The 23,743-nt window shown below is 37.6% G+C and overlaps 1 protein-coding gene across 1 annotated transcript in view; it reads left to right on the top strand.

Moving 5' to 3' along the window:
- GPM6A (glycoprotein M6A) overlaps positions 1-22,422 on the top strand; it is a 249,259-nt gene extending 226,837 nt beyond the window's left edge. The window contains exons 4-7 of the mRNA XM_027122521.1: positions 12,536-12,689; positions 16,693-16,769; positions 17,330-17,395; positions 20,299-22,422. Coding sequence (XP_026978322.1) covers positions 12,536-12,689; positions 16,693-16,769; positions 17,330-17,395; positions 20,299-20,451 — 450 coding nt within the window. The 3' untranslated portion in view covers positions 20,452-22,422. The remainder of the gene's footprint in view (positions 1-12,535; positions 12,690-16,692; positions 16,770-17,329; positions 17,396-20,298) is intronic.
- The last annotated feature ends 1,321 nt before the right edge of the window (positions 22,423-23,743 follow it).

Raw genomic sequence — 23,743 nt, forward strand, 5'->3', positions numbered from 1 at the left:
AAAAAAAAAAAAAAAAAAAAAAAAAAACTACAATGAGGTATCACCTCACACCAGTCAGAATGGCCATTATCAAAAAATCTAGAAACAATAAATGCTGGAGAGGGTGTGGAGAAAAGGGAACACTCTTGCACTGTTGGTGGGAATGTAAATTGATACAGCCACTATGGAGAACAGTATGGAGGTTCCTTAAAAAACTAAAAATAGAACTACCATACGACCCAGCAATCCCACTACTGGGCATGTACCCTAGAGAAAACCATAATTCAAAAAGATTCATGTACCACAATGTTCATTGCAGCTCTATTTACAATAACCAGGACATGGAAGCAACGTAGGTGTCCATCGACAGATGAATGGATAAAGAAGATGTGGCACATATATACAATGGAATATTACTCGGCCATAAAAAGAAATGAAATTGGGTTATTTGTAGTGAGGTGGATGGACCTAGAGTCTGTCATACAGAGTGAAGTAAGTCAGAAAGAGAAAAACAAATACTGTATGCTAACACATATATATGGAATCTAAAAAAAAAAAAATTGTCAGAAGAACCTAGGGGCAGCACAGGAATAAAGATGCAGGCGTAGAGGATGGACTTGAGGACACGGGAAGGGGGAAAGGTAAGCTTAGACAAAGTGAGAGAGTGTCATGGACATATATACACTACCAAATGTAAAATAGATAGCTAGTGGGAAGCAGCTGCATCGCAAGGGGAGATCAGTTCGGTGCTTTGTGACCACCTAGAGGGGTGGGATTTGGAGGGTGGGAGGGAGACACAAGAGGGAGGGGATATGGGGATATATGTATACATATAGCTGATTCACTTTGTTATACAGCAGAAACCAACACACCACTGTAAAGCAATTATACTCCAATAAAAATGTTTAAAAAATATGTTTTTGAAGCTGAATATATTAATGAATTTCTGTTTGGAATTCTGAGTAATATTAACAGGTGGAATCAATTTTTTTGGAACAACCATATTATTGTACGGTAAGCTTCCAGAATTAGTACTGAAAGAAGCTTATTTTTATATCCGTTTTTCTGTGCTGTATAAAATGTAACATGGTTACCAGTAAATGATTCTACTCAAAAAATGCAGTTGTGCACAGTGCACAAATGCAGTTCATTTTAAAGCAGCTTTAGATCACTGAATCCAAGACACTGATCAATATTCTCTTTTCCTAATGGATACTCTTGAAAGCATAACGATCTGCATTATGCATTTGTTCTCATGCAGCATCAAGACCACTTCAAGTTCATTTCAGATTTTTAATGCTGTCATTCGAAATCCTTAATGTGAGGCACATAAAACACAACAGCACAGTGTTAACCTTTGGGGGGTAAGAACCATTAACTAGCTTATTAAGATCATGTCAAAAGTTACTAAAATATTTTAAGTAACAGATTATATTTAAATTAAATGGCAAATGGCCGTAAGTTGCATACACGTCAAACATGTTACTAAATAAATTAAACGTGAACTTCAGTTTAAAGAATATGGAAATATTTATTTTCTTTGAATTTCTTCCCCATTAACTTTTTAAACCAAAAATATATATATTCATTCGGTTGTAACGAGAGGCATTCAGTGGCTCACATTTTGAAATCATGGGACAGTTGTTACACCCATCACTCTTTTCTTATTTCTGACAATTTCCCATTAGTATTATGATAGCAATATGGATCTCAGAATTTATCTGTGCTTGTTCTGACACTTCAGATTTTTAAGCCCAACACTTTTGAAGTAAAAGAGTTCTTAAATGTGCTACTCTCTGTGGAAATTAATACATTTACTTTGCATAAATCCACCTGCTCTAAGTGTTACATAAAGCAGTAAAAATTTTGGAAGTATATGTATTCATTTGCTAGAGCTGCCCTAACAAAGTACAACAAACTGAATGGCTAAACAACAGAATTTATTGTCTCACGTTTCTGGAGGCATGAAGTCCAAGATCAAGACGTCAGCAAGGTTGGTTCCTTCTGAGGGCTCTGCGGAAGGTCTGCTCCTCTAGCCTCTGGTGGGTTGCTGGTAATCTGGAGATCCCAGCTGATAGAAGCATCACCTCAGTCATTGCCCTCATCTGCACCTGGTGTTCTCCCTGTCTGCATGTCTGTGCTCAAATTTCCCTCTCTAAAGGACACCAGTGACATTGGATTAGGGCTCTCCTTTTAAATTTGCTTACCTCTGTAAAAGCCCTATCTCCCGATAAGGTTGCATTCTGAGGTACGGGGGTGAGGAATTCATCATATGAATTTTGGAGGAACACAGTTCAACTCATAACAATGTGGCTTATAACAGCAACAGTATGCCACACACAATGTTTAAAGCAACAAAAATAAGCAGTTACCTTTGTTACCCCCATTTTACAGATGAAGAAACGTATTCTATTTATAGTCCTTCAGTATCCAAGGGGATGGGTCCCGGGACCCCCATGGATACCAAAATCCATCGATGCTCAAGTCCCTTGTATAAAAAGGTGTAGTATTTGTATATAACCTACACACATCTTCCTGTATACTTTAAATCGTCTCTAGATTACTTATAATACCTAATACAAAGTACACTCTGTAATGGATTGTAAATACAGTGTAAATGCTGTGAAATAGTTGCTGGTGTGTGGCAAATTCAAGTTTTGCTTTTCGGAACTTTCTGGGATTTTTTTTTTTTTTTTTTTTCGGTATGCGGGCTTCTCACTGTTGTGGCCTCTCCCGTTGCCGAGCACAGGCTCCGGACGCGCAGGCTCAGCGGCCATGGCTCACGGGCCCAGCCGCTCCGCGGCATGTGGGGTCTTCCCGGACCGGGGCATGAACCTGCGTCCCCTGCATCGGCAGGCGGACTCTCAACCACTGCGCCACCAGGGAAGCCTTGGGATGTTTTTAAAGAATATTTTCCATTTGTCGTGGTTAAATCCAAGGACGTCAAAAAGGAAGGCGAACTGTATTTATTTTAATCCTTCCTGTTAGCCTCAGATGTTTATAGATTTTGACTACAGCATATTAGACTAGTGTCCGTAAGACATACTCTATAGAACTCCCTTTACATCTATTCACTATGTAATGACTCCTGGCTCATTTTCATAGCTTAAAGTTAAGTTTTAATAATAAATCCAGTATTAATAATAGGAAATGGTTGTTAGGTGCTTACATATGCCAGTTGCTATGTATGGGACTTTATGAAACACTAGGGCATTTGATCCTCCAAACTATGTGAAGTAGATACCAATATTAGTTACCTTCATTTCACAGATGAGGAATCTGCTAGCAAGAGATGAGTACATAGTGGGCAGTGGAGCCAGATTTGGATTTGAGCATCTGGCCCAGAGCCCATGTCACTAAACTCACGGTCAGGATTTGCCTTGTCATTTTGTTTTATTTGGGCTAACGTCATAGGAGAATTATCTGGTTGTGAGAGTTGTTAGTAATTCACCAGTCACTTTTGTTTTGCCCTTTGGTGAGATCATTCATTGATGGTTGGAAAGTTCCTTCGTTGCAGAGATGTCCTCATTTTAACCTTTATCCACAATCATGAGTTATCTCTTTTTACAAGACAGGGATGCTCTGTGGGATATGAAATAACTCAGTCATCAAAGGTACTTTTCTATTTTGATGACTCTGCCGATAAAGAGTTCTAAGGTAACTTCCTAACTAAAGTGTCATCAAGGAACTCTGCATTCTAGTCTGTCTCTAAAATCCAGTATCTTCCAAAGTAAATTAAAAAGATAGTAACAGTTTTGATCCAAGACTGCCAAGTTCCTAGAATAAGGCTTAGTTTCTCTCTAGGATATTCCAACTCTAACCTGAAGAAGGCAACATGATTTGTTTCAGGTTACAACAATGCACTTTAACACTTTCTCAGTAGAGAAAAAAGGGGGAGGTTAGGGGGAACATAAACTGCTTCAGGCATAGTGGTAATATTTAGAAATAATGTTTCAAAAAGCAGTTCATGTGGAAGATGGCACGAGGAGCTTGTTTGCCACACGGATCTGAGGTGGATCTCCTGCGTGCACTTACAATTTCAGAACTGGTCTGTAAATACAGGACAGTACACCAATCTCAGTGTGACCATCCAGACATTAACTCTGCTGGTACCTAAATTATAGCCAAAAAAGAAAACATGGGTGTCATTCTTTTCAGATTTAGGGCATAAAACTTGACAAAAAATTTCAGTTAGCCTTAGAAGATGACATTGACAAAATGGGAAAATCTCTTGTAAAAAAGTAAATCTTCTGGTTTTAGAATTTTTCATTCAAGAGACTTAAAACTGCTGGAAATGAACAATTGAAGAAAAAGTTTGAATCATCCTGATTCCTCTCCAGTCACCATAAGTCATCATTGGAATTCTATTCAAATAAAAATAACTTCTCGAAATACTGAGCCAAGGTTTTGTTTTCTGTTTGTTTTTGTTCTTTTGATCACTCAAGTCATGAAATACAGTCTTCTGCTGAGCCTTTCTTTTTTAAATTTGTATATTCAAGTGGCATTTTTAGACTTCTCTATGTATCAGATCGTCCATCAGATCATCCTAGGATATAATTTCATAGCATTTATGACTCCTTATATTTTTAAAATCCTAAAGTATTTTTTCAAAAATAAACTTATAGTTTTACAATAGTTTTAGATTTACAGAAAGATGAAGATGGTACAGAGAGTTTCCATGTATATAAAACTCAGTTTTCCCTATTTACACCGTACATTAGCATAGTACATTTGTCACGTTTAATGAACCAATATAGAAACACTATTATTAACCAAAGTCCATACTTTATTCAGACTTCCTTAGTTTTTACCAAATCAAATGTTCTTTTTCTCGTCTAGTATCCCACTCAGGGGATACAGATACCATACTACAGTTTAGCCATTTCTCCTTAGACTACTCTGATCTGTGACTTTTTCTAAACTTTCCTTGTTTTTTGATGATCTTGAAAGTTTTGAGGAGGAGTAGTTAGGCATTTTGTAGAATGTACCTCAGTTGAAAATTGTCTGATATTTTTCTCATGATTAGACTGGGGCTTTGGACTTTGGAGAGGAAGACTCAGAGATAAAGTATCTTTCTCATCACATTATTTCATATACATCTAAAGTATTATTAATTGAAAAAGAAAACTAAAGACATTAACACATTCTCTGATCCATGTTTTCCTAAACAAAATAGATCTATTCAAAATCATCATGCTGGGCTTCCCTGGTGGCGCAGTGATTGAGAGTCCGCCTGCCAATGCAGGGGACATGGGTTCGTGCCCCGGTCCGGGAGGATCCCGCAGAGCGGCTGGGCCCGTGAGCCATGGCCGCTGAGCCTGCGGGTCCGGAGCCTGTGCTCCTCAACGGGAGAGGCCACACAGTGAGAGGCCCGCGTACTGAAAAAAAAAAAAAAGTTAAAATACAATTTATCATAAATAAACTGTACATAGCAGGATAATACTCTGTGGACCTCTATTTTCATTTCTGCAGAATCCTCAAAACCCTCAGTTTCTTATTTAATTAATATAAAATTAAATCTTAGACTTTGATACCCACTGAAAATTTCTAAGGGAATATCTCCATAACTAATGAATTTTCCATTTCTGCTTATAAAGATATTCTAGTTTAAATGAAGTCATTTGCAGGTATAGATGGTTCAAGCAAATTTTATAATAAAGCTAGAAATTCATCTTAAGGATAGATAGAAAATGTCCTCAAATTCATAGATTTTATGAATCCCAATGTAACATCCTGAACACATTCACTCACAGTAGCTGCTTGTACCGTGAGTAACCTTGATTTTATATGTTCGGGTGACACTGCAAATAGAAATCTAATTTTTAAAATTGGTTCAAATATTTAAATTGGTTCAAATATTTCCATACGTGTAAGAGTTACAAATAGGCCACTAGATTGGGGATGAAATAATAACTCTGGATTACAAATGGCCTTTTAAAACATTGATTAATAGATACTTCTCTTTTTCAGTCAGGAACTTCATGCCCACTGTACTGGGAGTAATCTCCACACAAAAGATCTTTATTTTTATATTTTCTTTAAAAAAAAGCAAGGGTTATATATTTTTCTGACTTTGCCTTTAAATCAGTAACATTTTACAAAACATATGAAGCTTCCCCATATTTTTGAGACCCAATTTCTTTATCTCTTTTTCTCATTTTGAGATTAACTACAATAGTTTATGTTTTTAAATTACCTTATGGGGAAATGGTATATTAAGGATATAAAACTCAAAAGTTCACTGAGGAATGACTAAGCCTAGTATTATTATATTGGGATTCTTGGTCAAAAATACACTTCTCAGATATTTACAATGTAATTGATAATAAAATAGTATTCACTAAGAGGAAGTTTCCTCTGTAGTAATATTTGCTGGAAAAGGTGCCACTGATGCTTTTACCTTTAATATAATTTGATTTTGTTTGAATTCTGTTTTCACTTGAAAAAGTAAGCTCTACGTAAGCACATACATGCTGAGCACATTGATGGACATGGGTGACTTACAGTGTTTGCACAGGGAGCAGTTAAAGTCTGTGATAGATGTTGTTGGCCAGTATAATACCTAAGGCTTCATACAGTACATGTTGTTGACACATGACATATTTTCATTATTAATGAGTAAGTGACTTTCATCTGGGGTTCGGAAGATAGAAAGAAGTTCTATGAGTAACCTTCAGGGTGCTAATTAGAATGAACTTCTCAGAATACTGCGGTAATCCAAGTGTTAGATAAGGCAGGTGGAAACTCGTGATGGATCCTGTGTTATATTCTGAAGTATTTTAATTTGATTTGTTGAATGAATGAGACCAATGCAAGGTAAAAAGAAGAAAGCATTACAATTAATATATTTTAAAATAGATTTTATTTTTTAGAGCAATTTTAGCTTTACAGCAAAATTGAGCAGAAAGTACAGAAATTTCCTATATCCCCCCACCCCAACATATGTACAGCCTCCCTCACTATCAAAATTCTGCACCAGATGGTACATTTGCTACAATTAATGATCCTACTCTGACGCATGATAATCACCCAAAGTCCATAGTTTACCTTAGAGTTCACTCTTTTTTTTTTTTTGCGGTACGCGGGCCTCTCACTGTTGTGGCCTCTCCCGTTGCGGAGCACAGGCTCCGGACGCGCAGGCTCAGCGGCCATGGCTCACGGGCCCAGCCGCTCGGCGGCATGTGGGCTCTTCCCGGACCGGGGCACGAACCCGCGTCCCCTGCATCGGCAGGCGGACTCAACCGCTGCGCCACCAGGGAAGCCCTAGAGTTCACTCTTGATGTTGTAACTTCTGTGGGTTTAGACAAATGTATGACATGTATCCATCCTTATAGCGTCATACAGAATAGTTTTACTGCCCTAAAAATCCTCTGTGTTCCACCTATTCATCCTTCCCTCTCCTGCAATCCCTGGCAACCGGTGATCCTCTTACTGGCTCCATAGTTTTGCCTTTTTCAGAATGTCATATAGTGGGAATCATACATTATGTAGTCTTTTCAGACTGGTTTCTTTCACTTAGTCATATGCATTTAAGTTTCCTCCATGTCTTTCCATGGCTTAATAGCTCATTTCTTTTAGTGCTGAATAATATTCTATTGTCTGGATGTAGCACAGTTTATTTCTCCATTCACCTACTGAAGGACATCTTAGTTGCTTCCAAGTCTTGGCAATTGTGGATAAAGTGGCTATAACTAAGCAAATAATTTTTTAAAGAAAGCTTCTGATCACTACTTGCGCTAAGATAGTTTTGGGCCATGATGTTGACAATGATGGTGCTTGCATATTTTCAGGTAATTTACATAACGTAAAAATTTTTTCTGCAGCTAACTTCACACTGTATACTTTTCAGAGCCTACTGAGTTCAGTATTGTTAATGCTGTCCCATTTTGCATTCTTAGTGATAGTATATTCAGGTGTCCATTTGCTTTTTTTTCTGACTTGGTATTTTCTCATATTAGAACTGTGGTTCTCAACCAGGGGCTAGTTCCCTACCCCACCCCCAGGGGACGTTGAGAAACTTTGGTTACACCACTGGCATCTATTGGGTAGAGGCCAGGGATGCCGTTAAACATACTGCAACGCGTAGGACATTCCCCATAAGAAAGGATTTCCTGGCTGAAAATTTCCATCGTGCTGAATTTGGGAAGTCTTGATTTTGAAATTTGGTTCACGTCCAGTCCCTCACTCATCCGTGCATTTGGCTGTTTTGTTGACATTGGCAAATCATCCCCATTGTACTGTTTTTTTTTTCTCCTTCAGGTGTGGTACCCTGAAGAGCCTAAAGATAAATAGCAAAGATGTTTTCACATCAAATGGCCTCACGAGGGCTTTACTGATTCCAGTAGAGCAGTAGTTCCTCACACTGGACACGCACGATTGTACATACAGATATAGTTGGCAAGAGCAAGGCCTGAGCATCTCTTTCTCAGATTTGCCAGATGATCCTAACGTGTGACCACAGGTGGAAAGCACTATCAGAGGCTGTGCACCCTCAGTGCATGTCCATCCAGTGAGACTGCTTGAGGACAGTATCTCTAAGCCTGGAGCTATTTCTGCCTTTGATGAAATCTAAAGCTGTTTCCTTTTTTTTTTTTTTTTTACACTCTTTCCTTTTGCTGTTCAAGTGGGGACATGATTGAGTCGATACTCTTTAAATCCATTCACAATGAGGAAATGTCATTGAAAACATATTATTGTGAAATGAGGGGGCTCTGAGTTAAGATTTAGCTAAGTACTTTTATATCCTGTGTCTCAAAACATTAATGAGAAAGGGACCTTATAGACAGTAACCTGAGTGGAACCCAACAGTATACGTTTCGTATATGTTTGCATAGATCCATTTTGTTCACTAAAGGTTGGGTCTGCCTCATGCCTGAATTTGTTCATTATATCATAACATTCCATTTGGTATGTGGCTTATTTTTTCAGTGTTTACATAGTTCATAGACTCAGAGACTTGGGAGTCAGGGTCAGCTGGCTCTTTTTCATCAGGGCTGCTAAATTCTAAGATGTTATTTTTACCCTGATTGGTGCACATCTGCTAAAGTTGCCCAGAAAGCCTGTAGCTCAACAAAGTCTGATTTCCTTAGACATCAAGCCTAAGTTCATAGGAGTTCAGACGAAAAACGAATTACCTTTTACAAGTCATTCTCCAGTTAAATACACTGTAATCTCAATAGCTACGTAAGCAAGGATTAATCATCTATTTTAGCCTTCTTTCAAAGGTTATAAAAACCTTGTCTGCCGCAGTTCTATATTTCAACCTCCCGTCTAGATTTCTAACAATGATTAGAATATCCAGGTTGAGATCAAAGCAATAATCACATGTTTCTTTTAAAATTTTAAGCCACTAAGAAGTAATTCACAACAATTTTGTTGAATTTAATACTAACCATCAACAAATGTATTTTGAGTAAAAACAAAAACAAAACAAGAAATAGGATAACAAGAAGATGCTATTGTGAAAGTCATTTGCATGTTCTGATGAAACGGTACTCAAATAATGATGTGATAATGAGATTGCTGGATACTAATTATGAATCTGGCACTCAGTCCCTATCATTTAATGGTGGCTTTTTTTACCATCGCAGATCAACAAGTTAACTAATCTAAACCAAACCACGGAAATTTTACTGAGATTTTTTTTCTTTGTGAATTAGGAGGAAATGGTCAGCATTTTAATATGTGAGTGATATATTAAACAATGGCTGAAATAAGAAAAGCCACTGAGTCTACTTTATATGTCAGACTTCCACAAGACCCATCCCTCCCTCCTTTCTTATAAACAGGGCCACAGCTGTTGAATTTAGAAAGTAAAATTCCTTGCTGTTCAAGGCAATAAACACCAAATGCAACGTAAATAGGTTAGTCTGTCCATACCTCACCTTTAGAAATGAAAAATAATTTTTTGCTGAATCAAACAACTTCCTCTCTTGGGATTTCTTCCTAAGTAAGATTTACCGTGGACCATGTTTATTGTTAAGTGATTTCATATCTGAGCCCCGTGAGAGAGGTCTGCTAATTTCCAGTTTGTGAATGAGGAGGTGACACTGAGCCTTAAGTGAGATGTCAGTGATCCAGTCCTCTGATGTCAAGTCCAGGGTTATTTTATTTCTTCCAGTTTTTATTTGTTTGTTTTCACTAAACTCCCCAAACAGATATTGCAGAGTTAAATTTCAGAAAGTGTTTCATCTGAATAGATGTTAATAAAGGAAAAAATAAGATTTTCAAAATCAGAAGAATTTTTCAAATGCTCAGAGATTGTTCTAATAAGAGTAGCTTATTGAAGATACAGAGAACAGACTGATGGTGGCCAGAGGTGGTGGTCAAAATGGGTGAAAGGGGTCAAAAGGTACAAACTTCCAGTGATGAAATAAGTAAGTCCTGGGGATGTCATGTACAGCATGGTGGTTATAGTTAATAATGCAGTATTATATATTTGAAAGTTGCTAAAAGAGGAGATCTTAAAAATTCTCATCACACACACACAAAAATTCATAACTATGTCTGGTGACAGATGGTAACTAGACTTATTGAGGTGATCATTTCACAATATATACAAATATCCAATCATTATGTCGTACACCTGAAACTAATATAATATTATGTATCAATTATACCTCATTTTTTAAACAAAGTAGGTTATTTATTTATTTAATGCTCAGACAGCAGAATGCATATCTGTCACATTTCTAGTGCAAAGCTAGAAATAATTTATGATAATCATGAGATATTTTATTACATACAGAGAATTTTTACCTGGAATCACACTTGATCAATTTAAGTAATTCGTCAGTCTTAGTAATTATCAGACTCTAAGCGAAACATAAAATAGGAAGATAGACTTATATTTTTCGCATCTTTAATTTGGATACTCTAGTGACCGTGAACTGCTGCCCCCTGAAATGTAACTGCTTGGTACTCCAATTCAAAAGTAAAGTCTGCTGTGTCTTAGAACAAAAGTTATGCACTAGTCGTCATGAAAAACATTTTCTCACAGCAAAGATTTACTCTGTAACGTTCAGTTTTACTGCTGTGCCATAACATTATGGCAAATAGGAGTCAGAACTGTGGTTTAAGAGTCACTCCTTTCATTGCCTTGTCGAGTAGCAGCAGCACCATGTTTCAGAGGGCTCCACACCGCTTTGAGTTTAAACTTATTGAATGCTACGTCCCATCCTGCAGTGAATAGCACCTTCAAAAGAAGCTTTTGAAAAATCCCGTGGGACAGAAAGAAAAACAAGATAGAGAGGACGAAGCCAAAAGCACACTGATTACTGTCCCGTGGGTTCCGAGTTACTAGCTCCCTCCAGAGAACTGGGTGTGGAGCGGCCATATCATGTTCATTGTTCCTGAGACTGTCAATTAGCCTGGAGAGCTACAATGGTGAATAATGAAAATGTTAATAAACAGGGCTTTTTCCACTCCAAGGCGTTCCATTAACAAGATTTCTTCAGTTTTGGGGTGGTTTCCAAACTTTCTAGAGTCTTTCTCCTTGAGTGGGAGCCCTCTTTGAATAACTTTCCCAGACTGAAGAAGTCCTCATTCTTTTTATTTTCTCCAAACGTGAAACGAAGCCTAATTTCCTTATTGCGTAGAGTCCTATCATTCAGGCAGATATACATATTTGATGGTAGTAGTAGTAACCAGAGTAATACTATCTAGAATAAAAACTAGCTAATAGTTTGTCTGGGCTTCTTATGTGCCAGATTCGATGCTGAATGCTTTTCCCATATCATCTCATTCCAGCCTCTCTACAATCCTGCAGTGATTGTAATTGTAGATTACAATTGTGATTGTAATTGTAGATCAATTTAGGAGGTATTCTCTTGCAGAGGCAGACACAGAGACATAAAGAGCAGCCTAGACTCGTTCCAGCCCAGGAGTCTGTGCCTTTAATCAATGTGCTCTAAGGCCCCTGTTATTGCTAAATAAATGTGACATTTAGGCTGGGGACACTGTAAGTGAGTGGCATATCCATCAATGTTTGGTCAGTCAATCAATCAGTCAATCAGAGGTAAAATTAATATGCATGAAAGAAGACTTAGATTTAAAGTTTACAGAAGTCATTAAAAAGGAATAGAAATACACACTAATATTATATACTAAAATGACTTGTGAATCATCATATCTAGAATGTTAAATGTAAACACAATTAAGTAGCTTAAATATTTATGATATAAAATCGTGCCCATTTAGTTGTAACATAAAGTTACTGACAAGGTTTTAACTCACTGTGCAGAATCCCCTGTAAATTTACCAGTTAATGTTTTCTAAAGTTTAAAAAATGTGTGGTGAGATCTTTAAGATAAATACATGAATGAAACAGGTATCAAGATGCAGCTCGATGGTCTCTTCCTTTGCACATCAGAAGCTCAGTTTTCTGGCAGGTTTCTTCCCGTTCCCCATGATATTCACCATCTCTCAGCTTCCCAGGTTGCAGTGCCTACCTGGGTTGTAATCATTCAGACCTTTGATATTGAGCTGTGTAAGTTAAGCATAAAATTCTTCTTTTCCGGTAGATGATGTGTTTTCTGTCTCGACTTCTCTCTTGCAGTTTATTATGCTGACATACCTTTTCATGCTGGCCTGGCTGGGAGTCACGGCTTTCACCTCGCTGCCAGTTTACATGTACTTCAACCTGTGGACCATCTGCCGAAACACCACCTTAGTGGAGGGAGCGAATCTCTGCCTGGACCTTCGTCAGTTTGGTAGGTGGATCTCTGGCTCGTATGGTTTCTCCCAAATAACTGCCTCTAAAATAGTGTAAGTCACTGTGGAACCATCATTGCCTCTTCTACCAAAGAGATAGATGTATCAGAGTCTTCACGTTTAAGTCATTCTTTTAAAACAGAAACAAGTAGGCATTTCAGAGTGACTGGAAGTTGATTTCACAACATAAACCCGCAAGCATGTGTATGTGAACAGGCTGTCAGGTTGTGTTTCCTGGTGTTGGCAAGTTATCATTTTGATTTTCCTGTCGTGATTCCTGTGAACTTTTCCTACTCAGTGTGATGTTTGCATAGTATTTTCATTCTCTCATGATAAACTATACAATCTGTGAAGTCTGCTATGAAGGTCATCTAAGAAATATGTACTTCCTCGTCTTCTGAAATAGGGCAAAAAACAAAACAAAACACCTTAGCATTTCATAATAACAAAATCAAAAAATGTTAAATAAATCAGTAGTCCTCTTTGGTTATTTTTATTTAGGCCTAAAACCTCACATAATAATAATACTTTCTTATGTAGATAGGGACTTACAATGTGTAGACCCTATTCTGAATGGTTTGTATATGTTGACATGTTTTAATTCTTACAATAATTAAATATGGCAGACACTGTTATCCTCTTTATAAATGACAAAATTGAGGAACCAGGAGATTCAATTACCTGCCCAAGGCGATACAGCTAGTAAGTGACAGAGCCAGGATTCACCCCCAACTAGCTTCAGTCTTTTCTTAGCTAGAAATTAACTGCCTCTCCTGTCAAAACAAGTACTGAACTATGAACGTGTAGAGTCTAATCTCACCTAACCTGTTTAGAATTCTATCCCATCATTTGTAAAAACATGGGGGCTACAGAATTTATAAAAGATATGCAAATTCACAGGCTCAAAGGGACTTTTTTTCACAACACAGCTATTAAAATCTAAAGAACGTTCTAAATGTTTTTCTCTAATGGGGGTTTCCTCATACTTCAGGCAAGTGGGAAACATTTCAGTAGATGGTATGTGCAAGCCTGTGGCTCTAAGGTTATACTGTAGACAGATTGTAGGGTACAGATAGAACTAGTCTATCCCCAGCTAGCCGTGTGTTCCAAAAGTGTGGCCCGCCCACCCTCTTGTCAGAAGGAGCCCCCAGCCCCCATTGTCTGGCCCGAATGAAAAGCAGGATGATCTGCTCTGTGCATGAGGTTCTTGGCAAGAAGATGATGAAGGGAATGTGGACAGCTCTTCCACTGGGGAGGTTTTAACTTCAGAATCACGTCCCACGTAAACACAGGAAAAGGAAACGTCGGCCCCAGCTGCTGGATGCAGGTCACTGGAAAATACCTGCTTGGAAAACCACGGCCCTGACTTCAGTAACCACCACCCCACATACTCCAATGTCTTCCTTTAATTCTGCTGATCTGAAAACTTAAGATTGGAAAAGATGTGACTAGTGTCACAGAGAGGGTTGCCAAGTAGATTACAGGACTCCCAGTTAAGTTTGAGTTTGAAATAAACAAGCAATATTTTTTTTAGTCCAGTATGTCTCAAATATTATACGGGACCTAATTCCAGTAAGTGTAAAGCATGACTATGATTAAAGCTGCTCTTTGAACCTTAGCACTGTTTACAACATAGTTACCAGGATTTACGCCAGTTTAGCTTTTCTTTGTGACATGGAAGGGAAGGCACTTTTCAGATGTCATGAAACCTTTTACATCAGTCTTAAAGGCTTTCTGTTTGCTCTTAACACAGAATCTACCGCCTGGATAGCACTTACTTACCCTCCAAATAATAGGTCCTTAACAGGAATGCTGAATGTTCATATACAATCAAGTTATAAACAAGGGGCATCAGAATAGAAAAGAACGTTCACTCCCCAAAATGTGGATTATGATGGATACAGACAGAGACAACAGAATGTCCTGATAGATTGTATGTGGGGTTGAGAGAAAAAGAAGATTCAAGAAAGAATTCATTTTTTGATTGAGCAACTGGAAAGATGGATTAGCTATGAGATGAGACGGGAAAGCCAACCAGAAGAGCTTACTCAGGAGTGGGGCAGGTGAGGGAGAAGATCAAAAGTTCAGTTTTGACAATGTTAATTTTTAGATGCTTATTAGACATCTCAACAGAGTTGTCAAGTAGGAAATTGGATATATGGGTGTCAATTTCAGGAGAGTACTATGGGCCTGGCTATATGGATTTAGGAGTCTTGATAATGTTTGAAGTCTTTAAAAGCTCTGAGACAGGATGAGATCAGCAAAGGAGACAGATGACTGAGGACTGAACACTGGGAAGCACCAATGAAAGGGGTCCTAGCGGAGAGGAGGAACCAGACAGAGATGCTGAGAGGGAGAAGCCGATGAGAGCAGAAAGGCAAAAACAAGAGACTGTAGATTTTGGAACCCAAGTGAAGAGACCATGAAGGACGCAGAAGTCATCACCTGCCTCCAGTTCTGCAGACTGGCAAGTACAAGGAGAACCGAGAATTCGTCTTCCGCTTTCACCATTTGGAGGGTATGGGTGAGCTCTATAAGAAAAATTTCCATGGAGGATTGGGTGAATTTGACTAGAAAGGGTTTAAGCAGAAATGGAAAGAAAGAAATTGCAGACTGAGCAAAGGCAACACTTCCTGGAAGTTTTGCTGTGAATGTGAATAAAGAAATGGGTGAGGAAATGTACGCACAGCCAAGGTATTCCACGTGAATGAATGAAATCTGTAATCGATCAACATGGAGAAAGATGGCCTTTCCTGGGAAGCTTTCTCACTAATGATGGTTCACTAGTCACATCTTCTGGAGGTTCTTTTTTACCCCCTCTTAGAGCTGTCTTGGCAAAAAGGGAAGGTCGCAGAGAGGGATCTCTGCATTCGAGGTACTGCAAGTAGATTTTTTTTAACTGAAATAATTGCCCAAACTCTTGGCAATGCAGGACAGTAGCAGCTCCACAGATATGGACAGTGGATGGTGCACCTCAAAGCTAAGAAGGTGTGTATATACGTACATATTAAAACTCAATAATATGTGCATATATTATTATGCAGCAAGTGCTAAACGCTTAGGTATTAGTTTGCCCAGAACTTGTGAATTTTTCTGCTCATGTATATATGTGTTTAACACTTCAGTAGTTCTCCAAACAAAATCAAAGACCCATTTTAGGATGAACTTGATCCCTTCTCTAACATGAGGACTGTGGCAGCGTATCACCTATGTGCTTGTTAAAAATGCAGTACTCCTGGCAAACAGTCACAGATTCTGATTTAACAGTCCTGTGGTGGAGTCCAGAGATACATATCTGTGATAGCTCCCCAGGAGATTCTGATGCAGTCGGTCCATAAACCAACTGGAGCAAGGGTAAATAGTAATGAAATGGCAGCTTTTTATTTCCCCTTACTAATAGCACTGTTTTCAGAATTAGCAGAGAAAAACTGCTCCTTTGGGCAATACATTTTATAGACTAACAGAGGCTTTGTACCAGCAGAACACTTTTATTTATTTATTTGCGGTACGCGGGCCTCTCACTGTTGTGCCCTCTCCCGTTGCGGAGCACAGGCTCCGGACGCGCAGGCTCAGCGGCCATGGCTCACGGGCCCAGCCGCTCCGCGGCATGTGGGGTCCTCCCGGACGGGGGCACGAACCCATGTCCCCTGCATCGGCAGGCTGACTCCCAGCCACTGCGCCACCAGGGAAGCCCTGATGCCTACACCATGACATTAATGGACCAAACCAATGAAGTAGCTACAATTGAATATGAAGATTCTGGTGGCTAGATTCCATTGAATTCAGATTGAAAATGTTTTTAATTGCTTGAGGCCTAAATAGTCTTGATCTTTCATTCAGTTTTTTCATAATTATTGTCAAGCAATGAAAGCTTGTAACAATTTTTGTTACAATATAACAAAGTGAAACTTGCTTAGATTTTATCAGCTCAAGTTTCTTTTTCTCTCTCTGGGATCTTGAAGACATTTATAATGTTAAACTGTAATTTTCTCCATGTTGCAGGGATTGTGACAATTGGAGAGGAAAAGAAAATTTGCACTGTCTCGGAGAATTTCCTGAGGATGTGTGAATCCACTGAGGTGAGTGTTTTCACAGCCTTTAATTTTGTCAGAATTTGAGGTTCATTTCGTTATTTGAGGAATATATAATTAAATCGACATTGAGTTTCCCCCTCTTTCTTTCAGAGGCAAGGTCACATCCAGTGATGTTGTGCAGAGGGACTAGAAAATAAATATGAGATACTCTGCATATTTCGATAAAAATTATAATTTTTTTTCTAGAAACTGTCATTTTAATGAAAGTTGAAAAATCATAAAGTTATATATATATTTTTTTTTATAAAGTTATATTTTAAAGGATATAACATAGCCTTCTGTGGTTATACTGTTACTGGAAACCATCATTATTAATCATGATTTCATCTTTAAAATGAAATTACATTAAAATGGTGCAGTTGCAAAGATTTAAATAACTTGCAGGAGAAAAGATACTGTAATAATGTTTTTGGTGAAGTGATTTGTCACGGGTGCACTTCTGTTAAAGGTGAACAGAGTTCTTATTTGTAAGGCAGCAGGCATCCTTATCTCTCTTCTGTTGTAACCCTGATGTTCATTCTGTTTCTCTGTGGTTTCCTTTGCAGCTGAACATGACCTTCCACTTGTTCATCGTGGCCCTTGCCGGAGCTGGGGCTGCAGTCATCGCTATGGTAAGACCTCAAGCTTGGTGTTGCACTTTGCCTGTAGAGACGATAATTTACCTCTAATGTCTGAAGTCTATACAAATCATATGTATTTTAATATAAGTAAAAAAAAAAAGGTGGAGGAGAATGGGCAAATAAATAAGTGAAAAACAAGGCTTAACCTAAAGAAGGACTATCATTACAATAGAGCTAATATTTGGTAATCATTTGAAGAATTCAGATACTCCGTAATATTGGTAGCACTAACCAAAATAAGTAGCATTTTAGATACGAGTCTACTATTAACATAAAAAATCATTTCTTTAGCATATAAGTATGTATCAGTGGGATAGTCAAGTAATTTAATCAATTCCTTGACTTATCCTTTTTTCCTCCTTAAATCAGAACGTATAAAAGCCACACTGAGTCACTTAGGAAAAAAGGATTCATTTATTTCTCCCCACATAAACCTTGGTAGTCTCATGTCGTGTCTTCTGTATCTAACTTTCTTCAGAAATATTAAGAACGAGTCCGGAAAGTCAGGCTTTTACTGAGTTTTGAGGACCTACAATGTGCTAGACACCGTCCCTTCTTCGTAACTCACCGTGAATTCCGGTTTGTTCAAGGGAATGCCAGGTGGCAACAGTGAACAATGTACTCTGCACATCAGTCAGAGCTTTTGCAGCCCAGGTCCTCAGTCCTTGTGTCCTAGAATATAAGTAGCATAGAGCTCTAGAAGGCGCCCAGTAAACTCACCCATGGTATAGCCAGTTCACTACGCAAAAATGATGAGTTAATTCTTATTCATTTTCTTATTGGTATACATCTCTTTCCTGTATCATTGTGTCAAAATTGTTTTGTTAATTTCTTTCTGCTGTCCATTGACTGCCTTGACATACTACAGTAGTCACCATTTAGAATTGACCTTGGATTCTTTATGTCCATCCCTACTTTTCTAGAACCAGCCTACTTCCTGTTTTGACTCATCAAAACTTTAACATTCTTCAAAAATAGAACTACCATATGACCCCGGAGCTCTACTCCTGGGTATATATCCAGAAAAAAAAACAACATTAGTTCAAAAAGATACATACCCCAGTGTTCATAGAAGAATTATTTACAATTGCCAAGATATGGAAGAAACCTAAGGGTCCATCAACAGATGAGTGGTTAAAGAAGATGTGATACATATATATATATAATGGAATACTACTCAGCCATGAAAAAGAAGGGAATCTTGCCATTTGCAGCAACATGGATGGACCTGAAGGGCATTATGCTAAGTGAAATAAGTCAGTCAGAGAAAGACAACCACTGAATGATATCACTTATATGTGGAATCTAAAAAGTACAACAAACTAGTGAATATAGCAAAAAAGAAACAGACTCACAGATATAGAAAACAAACCAGCAGTTACCAGTGGGGAGAGGGAAGGGAGGAGGGGAAACATAGGGGTAGGAGACTAAGAGGTACAAACTGGGCTTCCCTGGTGGCGCAGTGGTTGAGAGTCCGCCTGCCGGTGCAGGGGACACCCGTTCGTGCCCCGGTCCAGGAAGATCCCACATGCCGCGGAGTGGCTGGGCCCGTGAGCCATAGCCGCTGAGCCTGCGCGTCTGGAGCCTGTGCTCTGCAACGGGAGAGGCCACAACAGTGAGAGGCCTGCATAGCGCAAAAAAAAAAAAAAAAAATAGAGGTACAAACTATTATGTATAAAATAAGCTACAAGGATATATTGTATAACACAGGGAATATAGCCAAATTTATAATAACTATAAATGGAATAAAACCTTTAACAATTGTGGATCACTATACTGTACATAATATAGAATATGAACTATACTTCCATAAAAAATTTTAGTGTTCTATTTTACTAAATTATGGATAAAAATAATGCCTACCCTTTAGGGGTTTCCCTGGTGGTGCAGTGGTTGAGAGTCCGCCTGCTGATGATGCAGGGGACACGGGTTCATGCCCCGGTCCAGGAAGATCCCACATGCCGCGGAGCGGCTGGGCCCGTGAGCCATGGCCATTGAGCCTGCGCGTCCGGAGCCTGTGCTCCGCAATGGGAGAGGCCACAACAGTGAGAGGCCCGTGTACCGAAAAAAAAAAAAAAAAGCGTACCCTTTAAAGCTCAGAGAAAGTATATACCTGACAACTTAGTTTCTTTTTCCTATTCGTCCATCAAAATTCACCATTTCGAAAATTACTTTTTCTCTCTCATAGACTACGAGGGAGGGAAAGAAAGAAAAACAAATAAGTGATCTCATTGGTCAGTCTATTCAGGAAAAATCAGGAGCTTCCTTTTTGAACAGGGCACTATTCTAGCTATTATGAACGTATATAAATATTCATGATTCATATGACACAGTGCTTGCTTTCTTGTAGTTGGCAACATAAAATTCATTGTGCAAAATTCACTGTATGGAAAATTAACTTGTTAATTAAATCTACAGGTTTATTTTGGGGTTTCCATGAGCCCTCTTCCCGTTGCACTGTGGGCAATATATCATCTCATTAATTCAAGTTCACTGGACTCCACTGTATGTGAGACTGTTTCCCACAGTGGATTAGAAAACATAAATACATAAACATGAAATGTATAGTCTGAGTTTGAGTAAATGAGGACAAAAGGACAGGAAACATCACATAAAGATTAAAAATATTGAATTAAGACCCTTGGGTACTTCGGAGTTGAAAGAGAAGAAAGATACTGAAAAAAGGGAGCTGAGAAGACAGTGTCATAGTTGGAGGATTGAGGAAGGAATATATTGTATTTATATTCTTTGTGTTACAGCAGAAATCTTCATTCCATTTTGTTAATGAACATATTCTATATAAGTATATAATTAGAATATTTCTTTCCTGATAGCAAGGTGTAATGAAGACACAGAACAGACTTCCAGTATAAATTATCTTTGTCTTTGATTAGGTCCACTACCTTATGGTTCTGTCTGCCAACTGGGCTTATGTGAAAGATGCCTGCCGGATGCAGAAGTATGAGGACATCAAGTCGAAGGAGGAACAGGAACTTCATGATATCCACTCTACTCGCTCCAAAGAGCGGCTCAACGCATACACATAAACAGCGCCTTCCCGTCCTTTCCACCATTCAAATGCATTGGTGATTATCTAAGGGCCATCCAACCATCCAACCTTTTGAAAAAGAAAATGAAAGTGCTTCTCATCAATGATATGGAGGGTGACTTATGAATCACCTGAATACAGTTCTTTGTTGTTTAGCACTTAATTTCCTAATTTGTTAAATTGGTGTAATCAGAGCTCTCCTACAAGCTCCTATCCAGCCTTTTTTTTTCTTTTTTAAATTTCTCAAACTCATTTAATAATTCTGTAAGATCAAAGAGACTAACATTGTCAAATGCAGAGATTTCTTTGATTTTTAACCACTTCCATGTGTTATACATTATACCTTTTGCATTATTTCTTATGTTTTGAAAAGAAAAATAGCTTTTTATACTTTTTAGTTTTGATTTCGGTAACTAGTTTAACTACAGGTAACCTTCAAAGGGACCATTGTACATTATGAACGATAGACAGAGATGATATCATGATGACCCGAAACATGCAAATCTTGTCTGAAGATCAGTGGCCACGTTGCTATAGGCCCTGGTTAATGTTTTCATCAATCTAAGGTGCAATTTCTAAATTTGTAAGAGTAGGTTTAAAAAAAAAGTGCTTCTTATCTTTGTTAACATTGTATTTTTTCTTGATGTACTTAAAAGGCATTACTCTCTGATGACTCATGTTTCTGTCGTGAGCATGTAGAAACAATGATGCTTATGCATGGCTACCTACCTTTTTAAGATTGTGACACCAGGCTTACCTTTTAAAGTTTAGTATAGAGACTGTTTTAACGGAAATAACTACTGTGGACTATTGGCAAATGATCTCTTTGTGATTTAAGCAGTGGCTGGATTGGAACTTTTAATATGTTAATGTGGGACATTAATTACCTTTATGAAGGTGGTGTATTAAAAATAAGCACACTAACCCCTCTGAAGTTGTTTTACCTACTTTAAAAAATTTTAATGGATTGCACCTCTGTAAACTATCCCTCAAATTGTGTATGATATATTTGAAAAGGTTTCCATTAATACAATAGCTTTGCTTGCAGCCTTCCAATCTATGTCGGTTTACCTGTAGTGTTTTTTAAAGTGTGGTCAGAGGCCACTCTACAATGTATCCTTTTGAAGTGTAGTGATATATTTGTGTTTTTATTTCCAGTAAGTCATTTTAACCAAATGTTCATTCGTATTCATTTATAAGACGTACCTATATCAAAAGAATAAAAAAAAAAGCAATCAGTATTATTGGACCAAATTTGGTGTTTGTTTTAACCTTAACTCTTCTTTCGGTTATTTCTAATGCTACAAGAATGCTGTAAAGTGTCTTTTAAAATGATATAGCCTGACGAGACTTTGCTGTCAGTGTAAAAACTAGGTAGTATTGTGCACTGATTTGACCATTGTGAAATCTTTTCTCAGTGTAAGTGCATTTCTAATAAAACTTATTGAGTGAAACAATCTTTGTACAATGACTAGTCATGCATCATCCATAATTTTACAAGTTCTTGTAGTAGGAAGGGGGGTATTACTAGCTTATCTGTGGCATGATTATGCATTCTGTAGTATTATTTAATTAATTTGGGGTTTTGCTTCTTTTTTTTTTACACTTAGATTATCTTACTGGTTCAACATCTTTCTGATACATGCAGTATTACAGATATTCAGCAAAAGTATTAATGGGCTTCTTTAAATTCTATATTGTAGTGTTTCGGTTCTGTGTCTTAATAGTTTGTGATGATTTTTAAAACTGTCTTTTAAACTTATGTAATGATGTTGATGTTTTTGGCGCTTTTTTTTTTTCTGGTATTAGAGTTTGTATTTTCACAAAGAGTGCTTTGTAGCAGGCATTACAATTAATCTGTTTTGTACATAAATGTGCCAACAGCTTGATGGTGGCGTTTTTGAAATGTAGAACAAAGTGCTTGCAAAATGTAATAAATACACTTGTGTACTTTGTGTACTTATTATTAGTTTCTGCAGTGTTTCTTTTTTGTTTTTTTCTTTCTTGTTTTGTTTATTCCTCTTTCTTATGTGTGTGCATTCTTTCCAATGCAGTAGACGCTGTTTCTTTCAGATGCTTATTGCCTCGGTTGAGCTGACCTGATACTTCAAAATGCAATGAAAATTCTGTGCATGGACCATACCATGGGGATGCTGAGTGGGGAGAGGGTGGAATGGAGACTGTGGAGGTCATTTCATTTAGCAGATGGTAACGATTCCCAGTTTATGCTATTTCCTTGCCTAATGTTTATTGTTTTGTGTTTTCTTTAGTGCTTCGTAAACTAACAGAGAAACTAAAAAGACTAGTGCAATTCAGAAAGAAAAATGATTCTTGGTTGGCTTCAAAATTTCAAGGTGAGAGCAATGGAATGAAAAAAAAATTTTTTTCCAGAGTTTTTGTTTGTTTTGGATGTAATTCCTTCTGGCCAAACCAGAAGTAATGGCAATTTTAAAATAATAAAATAATTATCTAAAAAAACTCAATTTTTATAAGGCCTAAGGAATTATATTAGCCTTCAGTTATTTTTGTATTATTATAAATGACGACTTGGAAATTTCATAGACTTAGGTTGCTGATATCTACAATAATTATAAGTAGATCTGAGGAAAATGTCTTATGTTTTAAAAAGTCACTTTGAAGACAACACAAAAATTACCCCCAGCCAAATCTTATGAAATGAGAATTCTTATTCCTTCCAGTGTTTATGAAATTCTTAGCATAGCAACGAGAGAATAAAGAATGATATGTTAAAGAATATCAACACGAACAAGAATTTCAGAATATGTGCTTTTCAAAAACTGATCATCATAGGATAATTGTAATCTTTGACAACTTAGAAATCCATTTCTCTTTGTAAAAATACACATTTATCTTTAAAGTGAGTAATTTCCTTTTGGGAACTCTTTTCCCCCTAGCTTTATTGGGATATAATTGACATATAATCCTTTTGAGAATTGTAAAGCTGATGTTGAAGCTAAGGAAATTACTCATTTTGAGAATAAATTTGTCTTGGCCAGCTGCAACTTGGGGTTAGTCAGTTTACTTCTTCATGTTAAAACTTAGGTATTAACAGATTCTGATTTACTCACTCAAAGATCAAGTAAACTTGACTTTTTGTTTTATTTGTTTTATTTTTACCTTTTAGACAAAACAGAAACAATCATTTTAAAGTATATTTCATTTAAGTTACCTGATAGCTGAGATATGCTGAACATGATAAAATTTGAATTAAACTATCATACCTTGAAGAAACATTCTATTGCATTTTCTGCAAGGTTTTTAGATGACAG

The sequence above is a fragment of the Aethalodelphis obliquidens genome, unplaced genomic scaffold (assembly GCF_003676395.1).
Source record: "Aethalodelphis obliquidens isolate GAN/ISIS:26980383/991018 unplaced genomic scaffold, ASM367639v1 scaffold25, whole genome shotgun sequence".
Classification (NCBI taxonomy): domain Eukaryota; kingdom Metazoa; phylum Chordata; class Mammalia; order Artiodactyla; family Delphinidae; genus Aethalodelphis; species Aethalodelphis obliquidens.